Source organism: Camellia sinensis, chromosome 8 (assembly GCF_055761805.1).
Source record: "Camellia sinensis isolate YWXY chromosome 8, ASM5576180v1, whole genome shotgun sequence".
NCBI classification, from domain to species: Eukaryota; Viridiplantae; Streptophyta; class Magnoliopsida; order Ericales; family Theaceae; genus Camellia; species Camellia sinensis.
Window position 1 is genome coordinate 149,493,505 of NC_138968.1, and position 9,999 is coordinate 149,503,503.

Below are 9,999 nucleotides of genomic sequence, written 5' to 3' on the forward strand. Positions count from 1 at the left end.
TTTTTCGATTTGATTAATTGAACAAGATACTATTTATTTATTTATTTATTTTTTATTTGATTAATTGAATAAAAAAATTATTGTGTTCTTAACAATTTCCAGATTTTTTTTTATTTTTTTTTAGCACATATTATTTTGTTCTTGTTTTGTTCTATTTGTAAGTAACAACACAATAAGAAATAATAATATTGATGATAATTGTGAGTTTTGATGGAATGGATTGGAGTTTTGAAGCGAGAAAAAAGCTGAAGAGAAAATAATTAAAACTTGAAAAAAAAATAAAGAGCATTGAATATGAAAAATACATATAAGTGATTTGGGTGCCATGAGAAAAAAAAAAAATCTTATTTTAGGGTTTAATTGATATTGTCCTTATTAATAAATTTATATTAAGGTGTAATAAGAATTAAAAATTCAAAATTTTTATTGAATGTACCGAATTATTATTTGGGTGCAAATAGAATCACCCTCAGACGGCAGAAGTCCTCCTAGAAGAAATCTACATGGGTTGGTTATTGGCTGTTGGCCTACTTCAAGGATAAGACTTGTCTCCAAGTAATGGTGCTCACTGCTCGGTATCATCAGTCAAAAAACTAAACTAATCATTCAATTTTGCATCATTAGCATAACAGGAGGATTCTACGGAAGATTTAAAAGAAGAAGCATTTTACCAGAGTTTTGATGTATCATTTTGTTGAGTCACATCATAGCATTATGCATTTGAATCCTGAATAAGCAGGAGAAAAAAAAGAACCAAAAAAATGAGGTGTTCTGCTTTATATGTTTCCAAATGTCACCTTCATTAAATAATACCAGTGGGTGATCACACATAGTGTGTAATTCAAATAAGTTAAAATAAAAACAGATAATAAAGAATTAATACCATAATATATATGTTGTCCAAGTGATAATAATTTTTTTTGAATAAAACCCAAGATTTTGGGTTCAAATCTTCTTCATCCCAATTTGTAACTTTTTATTTTAGGATAAAAAAAGTTGTCACATGCCGTGACGTGAAGGCTTGGATATCAAATCTAATAACCTTCACTTAATAATAGTATAAAATGATAGATAAATACCAAATTGACTAATGAGAATTGGGATTTGACAGCAAGTGAGCTTCTTTACCCCCCTCAATGATTGATATCAAATGGCCTTTATGGTCCCTACAAGTCTCACAATTCAGCATGGTTAGCTAAAATTACTGGGCAGACATAGGAGACTTCATCTTCATACATATCCCATCCATTCTTATCAAGTGCTTTGGATCCTGGGTTTCCATTTTTTATATAATTTTCTCATCTATCATATGTATCTGTAGAGAAATGATCGTGTTCCTCTAGTAAATTTTTAAACTCCGCAACTTCCTCGTCTCCTTTCCCTTTCAAGTATTCCAAACATCCAGCAAAAGTGGGAAGGTCTGGTTTCCACCCCGGAATTGGATGACTAGCCAGGATAGCTTTCTTCAAAGTGTCCACAGCCTTTTCCATATGATTAAATTTATTATATCCAGCGGACAAGCGTTCCCATGTGCCAGTATTTGGCTCCTTCCCGCTCTCTATAAGCCTGTTTACAATCGATTCTGCCTTCTCCAGAAGACCCTTTCTGCAGTAAGCACTGATCATCAAATTAGGGACCCGAAAATCAAAACATGTCCTATTGATTTCCCACTCCTCAAATAACTTCTCCATTCCATCAAGGTCATCCAACTTCCCCAGTGAGCTCAACATAGAAATATAGTTTGTATTGTAAATTTTCCCACTTTTCTTGCACAAATTCCACATATGATACACCTCATCTTTGTTCCCCATGCTAGCATAAAGTGTCAGTAGGAATTCATAAGCATGTTTTCTTGACTTAACAGTGATAAGTTGCTCTGATTTCTTCAACGTTGAAAAACCCTTTTCCACTAAACCGGCTTTCAAGTACCCATTTGCTGCAATAACATAAGCATTCCAGTCCATAGAGATAACAGGATCAGCTTCCATTTTCATTAAAATCTTCTCCATGCCCTTGATGTCAGAAGTGACAGCATGTGAGTTTAACAGTATGCTGAATGTGAATTTATCACAAGCAATGCCCTTCTCCTCCATCTCTTGAACCAGGGAATCTATTTTCTTGTGCTTCCCCATCTGGGAATAGAGTTTGAGCATAACGTTGTACACAAGTGGTGTTCTAGAACCCAGCTCCCTCATCTTCTGCATTGTGGCCTCAGCTTTCTCCAAGGATTTTGCATGGGCATAGCAATTTAAAAGAGCACCATAAACAGGGAAGACTCTCAAGGCATTTGGTATGTGGTTAAAATAATCCTCTGCTTGTTCTAGTCCATGAGCCTTTGAAATCAAATCCAACCGAATTGCAACATCTCCAGGGAACAGGTCAAAATAACTTTTGTCACTCATCCATTCAGATACCTGACATGAGGACAGGACAAATGAATCAAAGAAGAGCAATCAGATTTAAGTAGCTCAGCAATTGTAGTAAACAATGGAGAACGAAAAGTTCACATGACAGATTTATAGATATAGGTAAGGCTGGCTATATTGACTATACAAGGTTCAGACCACATGGTGGCTAATCAAAACATAAGTGCTTTCATTCATTTGATTTTGTTCCACTCTAGAAGTGTTGTTTCACCATTGACACCTGTGCCATTGCATCTAAAGTTATTAGTGTTCCTAGCTATAAGCATACATGCAGTCCAACAGACATGCCGCCGGAAAGTACCTTTTCCCCAAATTTTGTAGTTTCAACTGTCTTTACTTTTTACCACAAACAGACAAAAGAAAATAAAAATACAAAAATAAAAATCTCCTTACTTGGCTACTATGTTTAATTCATTATGTTAACAGCTATCCTTACTTGGCTGCTATGCTTATTAATGGTAGCAAGTCAATAAATGGTTTAATTTTTGTATAATCTGTAAATCATTAGTAACCCTGTCATTCTAACTTCAAACTCTCCATTTAGTTTGAGGCAACAAAATTTTTAAGTACTGGGAAAACCCAAAAACAATATATTGGACATAAACTTCTTAAAATCCATTTCCTGTAGTTTTGAAGCATTTGGAATCAAGAGGAAGGTCACCAATCCCATGTTTGGCCCCATTGTGGACTCCATCTTCCACTTTGTTGGCTGGAGTTGCTTCCATGATCGAACACCAGTGCAACTTCATAAACTTTTTCTCAAATTTCTCATCATTTTATGACTCAACCATCTATTTTGTTCTTACTGAAATCTGCCAAGAAAATAACCTGTTGCTGACACCTGACACGATCAAAATTATTTCAAAGTAGTTGCAATGGCAGTCTTTCTCTTCTAAAATATAGGTTATTGTATATATAACCTCACACTCCCCAGAAGTTCTACTTCTCTATCCCATCTGGAATTACATTAAAGCATGAATCAATTCAATTTGGAAAACATAGCATAAATTTTGGCTTTTCCTATAAAAATTTCTTTCCTAGAGCCTAACACAACACAACAAAGATCTAAGTCTCCAGATGATTTAAATTTAGATTTTTTTTAAATGTTAAATTAGTGCTAGTTTTCATTAATTTGGGTTGTTTAGACCATCTCCAATCCTTACTGCTGAAAATGGTGCTCCAACCATTTCAACAGTTTGGTAACAGATGAAAGAATCGGTACCTCTCATCAAATGAAGGAAGCGTTTATCCCGTCATTAAAATCCTGTCATTAAATATGTGGTTGACTGTTAAGCCGGACGGCCTCCCGGACAACCGGTTTTGGGATGAATTTTGACGAAAATTTACTATAGACGGACGACCGGCCAGATTTGATGAAAGGGTTGAAGTGCATCGGATCAAATTTTTACTCAAATTTGATAAAATATCTGATGAAGGATTGGAGATGCTCTAATAGATGTAGTATTTATATACATAGCAAATAAAATTGGGAAAATTGCAATTAAAAGAAAATCTCTTTAAAAAATTGGAAATCAATATGGGCATAAAAAAACCAAGAAGAAGGGCATGTCTGTGTGTGTTCTAGAGAGAGAGAGAGAGGGTTGGGTACCTGCAGAGCGTGCTTGAAACGCCTGAATTTTCTGAGTAGTTTGATGATCATTTGAAGTTGTTGGTGCTCGATGACTCTTCCTTCTCTGACCCATTGATGGAGAATTGGTTCGATTGAAACCCTAGGGTCCCCAAGGGGTGAAATCCTACTATACAGAGTGTCCCTTGAACTTGAAGAAGAAGAAGAAGATGAGCAAGCAGTTAGGGTTTCGGTACAGTATAAAACCCTTGCAATGCCACCATGTTTACACCATGTGCGCGATTGAAGCAGCCTCCTCATCATCATCATCCTCATCCGGGTACAGAGAAGAAGAGAGAGAGCAAAAAAAAAAAAACAAAAAACCAAAAACAAAAAACAAAACAAAAAAACATCAACTCACATCAACTCTTCACTGCTTAACCCCCCAAGTCCGGATCGTCGGCCGTGCTTGCCTGCGGCACTTTCCAGCGGCATCCTAAAACGTCGTCGTTTTAGACCCTTTTTTTTTTTTTTTTAAGCCTCTTTTTTCACTTCTTCATTTTACTTCACAGATAGCCATAACACCACAAAAACTACCCCGTTTGTTTTGGGAGATAGAATTGAGGGGATTGATAGTGAGAAAATTGTTAGTGAAATAATTAATAGTGAGAAATTATTAAATTATTTTTATATAAAATAATAAAAAATATAAAAAAATAAACATTATATTTAAAAAAAATTCTCAATATATAAAAAATAAAAAAAATAATTTTTTTTAATCCCCTCTTTATTTTTCTAATACCATCTTTACCTCATCCTTACCAATCCCCTTTCCTCCTCCTTACTAATACCAAGAGATTACTAATCCATTCCCTATCTCTCAAAACAAACACCTCATTCTCAATCCCCTCCTCACTATCAAACCTAATCCCCTTCCCATAACCCCAAACAAACGGGATTAAGGAAACCAGACTCTCTCTCTCTCTCTCTCTCTCTCTCTTCAACCCTTTGCTGTATCACTCATAATCTTGAGCCCTCTTTTTCACTTCATCATTTTTACTTCACCAATAGCCAAAACACCACAGAAATTTAAGCAAAACCAGACTCTCTCTCTCTCTTCAACCCTTGCTATATCAGTCATAATCTTGAGCCCTAACTGTTGTTCCAATGTAACTTTTTTGTCTTCAAAATACTCCCCCCTCTCCTCAATCAGGGCTCCACATACCATCATGTGACCATAGTCAAAAAGCTCACATACATTCCACAGATTCGAAAAACACAAACGCACACCAACCAAACCAAACCCAAAACCCTACAATTTGCAAATCACAAACCCATTATAAACCCCCAATTTCAACTCCAACAACCTGCTCATCAGAAATGGAGGTAACTTTCTTCGCAAAATCAAAGCCCTAACTGAAGAGAGAGAGAGAGAGAGAGAGCTCACATAGCCAAAACACCATAGAACTATAAGCAAAACCGAAAAGACGAGTCGGTCGCCAACATGAAGGTCGCCATGATGAAGTGCAAAAAGGCTGAAAAGCAAAAGAAGATGAAAAATTATTTAAAAAAAAAATGTCCAAAACGACGTTGTTTTGGACTGTCGCAGGAAGCACCGCAAGCAAGCGCAGCCGACGATCCGGACTCTAACTCCCCCTCCCATTTAAGGGTTGTTTGGGAGGATCTAAATAGGTATACTTTTTATCTTTTTACGAAAAGATGTACAGAAAAGTAGAGAAGTGATGTGATGGAAAAAAAGATAAAAAGATGGATTATATAGGGATGCCAAACCACCCCTTAAATTAAATTTTGTTAATTCCTTCAACTTTCACATTAAATTTTTATCAAAATCTTTTTCAAAATTCTTTTCTTATCCTAAATTTTTCCTTTCATTAAATCTGATATAAAATATATATAGGCCTCGTTTGGAAAGTGACTATTTTTTAGGCTTTTTGACTATTTAACTATTTTAGTAGGCTATTTTAGTTTGTGTGTTTGGGAAGATGGATGAAAATATTTTGAAATGATTGTATTGGAGAGAGTGTTTGATATGATGTTTTGTTATTAAATTACCAAACTGCCCCCAGATCACCAATGTAGCAGCCGTTGATCTCAGCTCAGCAGAAGGCTTCACGTGGACGTACGGATTGCACGTCAGTCCTTGTTTTGTCCAAGTTGAATTTTAATTGAAATTCTAACTTTAATTGAAAAAAAAATAAACGATATTTTTACCCATTGTTATTTAATTGAAAAAAAAAGATTGTTACTTTTAATTGAAAAAAATAATAAACAGACCTGGGTAACAAAAAAATAAAAAGGATTATTATTTATTTTAATTGAATTGTAATTTTTAACATGTACAGCTAACAAAAAAAATATATGTAAAACTTATACACAATTAATTACATATATGAACACACCTTCAGTCATTTATTAAACCTGACTCATTAATATAATTTATAATTCTTTTGAAATTTATAATTTATTAATAATCATCAGTTTATAATGAATTATATTAATGTGAAAAATACATATTTTTCTCCAATTATTTACTTGTCAATTAATTTTCTTTTTCAAATAAAAATTCGGAATTTACTTTTTTCCAAATAAATTTTGTGTCCATTACATTTATTTGAATTTTTTTTTCCAATAATTTGTTTTCAATTTCTGTTTTGAACTATTTTTCTTTTCCAACTATTTTGTTTTCAATATTTTTTTTTGGGAGTAAATTTTTTTCCCCAAATAAAAATATTTTTTTTTCTGTAACTATTTTGTTTTCATTTTTTTTTTCAAGTAATTTTGTTCCAACTATAATGTGTATGCTCTCATTATCATAAATAATAAATATTAAATTGAAATATATTTTTGGCTTGACCGCGAACTCTTTTCTTTAGTTCATGTTTACAAAAAATTGAAAACATTTTGTCAAAATCTGTTAAAAATTAAATATGAATTTCTATGTTTTTCTACAAATAAAAAAAAATTAGCTTAAAAAATTATTGAATTTGTCAGAAATTGAATAAATTACCAATAAAAATTATGAACTACATTTCAAAAAAAGAATACAATTCTTTGTCATGAAATTTGACTGGGAGTCAAATGTCAAAGGCATCCAATAGGTGCAAAATTGAATAAAACTAAAGGACGATCTAGTTAATTAAAATTTATAAGTACATTACAAACATTGAAGCTACTGCAGTTTGAAATAGTATGCATTACAAATAGGAACATAAGTCCAATGGCTTGCTACGTGGGTCACATTACATAACATAAAGAAAACATCGAAAAGAGCATATTCACAATAGTCCCAAACTGCGTATGTAAAACAAATGGTCGTATATACGAACATGAACTCTTGCCATATTCACATTTGTATCCCCAACCATGAGCCCATCATCGAGATTTTGTTCGCCGGCGTGAAGGTCGGGCATGTCATCCGGCGTTGATGAAACAAAATAATGTCTGTCATTGCCCAAGGCAGCTATCTCGTGTCTACGAATGAAATTGTGTAAGGCCATTGATGCACCGACCAATGGCACTTGCACCGTCACGAAATCATAGTCCGGCATGTTGTGCAGGAACTTCCACCGAGATTTCCACACTCCAAAAGTCCTTTCCACTACACTCCTTAGTGACGCATGCGCTTCGTTAAACATTTCTCTCGGGTTATCGGGTTGTCCATGTTCCTGAAATTGTACTTGATGATACCAAGACCCTTTGAATGGTGCCAGGTACCCATTCTTGTTTGGATATCCCGCATCAACAAGGTAATATTTACCTATAGTTAAATAAAATAAAATAAAAAAAACAATTATATACACGTGACATAAACCCCAACTAGTACTGAATTTGAAATATGTTACCTTCTTGTGGGTGCGGAAACGGTGCACGCTGATTTTCAATTACTTCCTTAAAGATGCGACTGTCATGCATGCTTCCATCCCAGCCGCATGAAATAAAAATAAAGCACATGTCAAAGTCACATACAGCTAGTATATTTTGGGTTGGATAACCTTTTCGGCCATAATATGTGCCCGCATCACGGACAGGCAACACAGCTTGTACGTGAGTTTCATCCAACGCACCTATACAATTCTGCCATAATAGAACACATCACAACTATTAAATTGAACACCGCATTGTACGCAAGTGTTCTTAACGACAATTAAAATTTTCTTCACCTTGAACGGTATGTATTTGCCTCTTGACCACAATTTGGGATGCCTACTAGTTTGAGCTCTGGTTAGCTTGCAATGCTATTCAATGAACAACATCATTGCATCCAACACTGCATGAAAATGTCGAGAAACCGTTTCTCCTGAGCGTTGAAACCACTCTTGAATGCTTCGGTTTTGGTAGCCGGCCAAGGTATGTATGAACATGGCAACACTTTCTTCAATGTGTAACCCATGAGGTCTTTTAGGTACCCGTAAACCAAAATCTCGTCGTAATGTATGACATAACGTGTTAAACACATACAGAGGCATATGCAAATTTTCTTCACCCCTACCCAAGTGTCCATCAAATAATTTTTGAATCCATGCACGACCGGTTAAAATTGAAGTTCGATATGGGATCTTGTCCATGTACTTTATGTAATATTCCATTGCATGTCGCGCTGCTTCAACGATTACATCATTCTGTTGGTCCTCTTGTTCTTCTGCTTGCTCGATTAAGTAATCATCATTATTTCGATACAGATTGCTACATTCACCGTTCCACATATCAAAAGTGTTGAACCCTACAATGCACACAACACAGCATTAATTACGTTGACCATGTAGTCTTATCCATCGTTAAACTAATGCACCAAATAAAAAAGAATGGCAACACCTATGCATACATCCACATTTTCTTACAAACCATAAAGAAGAATGCAGTCAATGAAATTGAACAATTCTAGATACGAATGCTGGTATAGTCAACACAAACCACGCTTTGATGAAGCAATACTGCACAAAATGTTCGACATTAGGTCCGCATCCATTCACCCAAAAACATTAATATTAACTAGCAGTACTGATAATCGAAGCTACCAAAAAGCAAAATAAAGAAACAAAACAGCACAAGTCATGTCCACAAACACCCACAATGGTTTCCATTTTCCCCAAAAACAACAAACCACAGTTCTCACAGTCCTTTGGAGGCCTTCAATGCTGCAAGCCAACCGACCACATTACCATCATCAGGCATGCACATTAGTATCTCACGGTAATCTGCATTCTCCAAAGCAATGCAGGCAAAGTGGAAAAGAGGCATACTGAGAAAGTCGGGTATAGCCATATTCCTCTGCATGCATGCCTCAATGCCATACTTCTGAGAGGCACCAATTTCATGCCTGATCGTAAGGTGCTTCTGTGAACGAACAGCCTCGGATAGATGGTTGAAACTGTCTGCAAGCACTGATGCGCCAGTGGACGGCTTCTTAGACTTTCCACTTGAACTAGCCCCCTTTTTGCGCTTTGACCCTTGCTCTGTTTCATCTACCTGGACAATGGGGGAGGGTGGTGGTGAGTCGACAACCGGCTGATATGGCGCAGTAAATGGCTACAACCCAGGTGAGTCAGCAGAATCGGATTCACCGTCCGCAATGTCCACAACTTGCTCGCCGGGCGTCCAATGATGTTTCCCAGTCGCGGTTGCACCTATGAAAACTTCCCGTATCAAATCTTCATGTTCCAATGGCTTGGTCTTGAATTTGTACGCTAGCTTGTTTGTTTACAAATGAGAAGAATAAAAATTAGAAACCCAAATTAAAGTTGTAAAGTAACAAACAACCAAGTTAATTACGAATATGAATTGAACAATACAGTACAAGTATATATATTCCATTACATACCGATTTCAAACTCGATTGACCTGTCGAACCCAATCCCAGTTACACCATTACTGGTGTCCATCAATTTATTCCAAGCCTGCCACTCCTTTTTCAAAGCAAGGTACTTGTTCTTGAACTGCTTCATGTCATGACGTCTCCCTGTGCGCTGAGCAAATTGCACTGCAATT

General features: G+C 35.6%; 1 protein-coding gene across 1 annotated transcript; it reads right to left on the bottom strand.

Annotated features, from left to right (window-relative positions):
• Positions 1-1,065: 1,065 nt before the first annotated feature.
• LOC114274035 (pentatricopeptide repeat-containing protein At2g20710, mitochondrial) lies at positions 1,066-4,397 on the bottom strand. Its single transcript, XM_082883797.1, has 2 exons — positions 4,036-4,397; positions 1,066-2,414 (listed from the first exon to the last, which is right to left on the bottom strand). Exons 1-2 carry the CDS (start codon positions 4,327-4,329, stop codon positions 1,299-1,301), a joined length of 1,410 nt encoding a protein of 469 aa, XP_082739923.1. The 5' UTR covers positions 4,330-4,397; the 3' UTR covers positions 1,066-1,298.
• Positions 4,398-9,999: the final 5,602 nt, after the last annotated feature.

What these genes read in the sequence shown, in the direction of transcription:
- LOC114274035 (XM_082883797.1), bottom strand. Translation starts at nt 4,329, where the DNA reads ATGAGGATGATGATGATGAGGAGGCTGCTTCAATCGCGCACATGGTGT. An exon ending in GTTTCAAGCACGCTCTGCAG is followed by an intron (nt 2,415 to 4,035) that starts GTACCCAACCCT and finishes TCCTCATGTCAG; the next exon opens with GTATCTGAATGGATGAGTGA.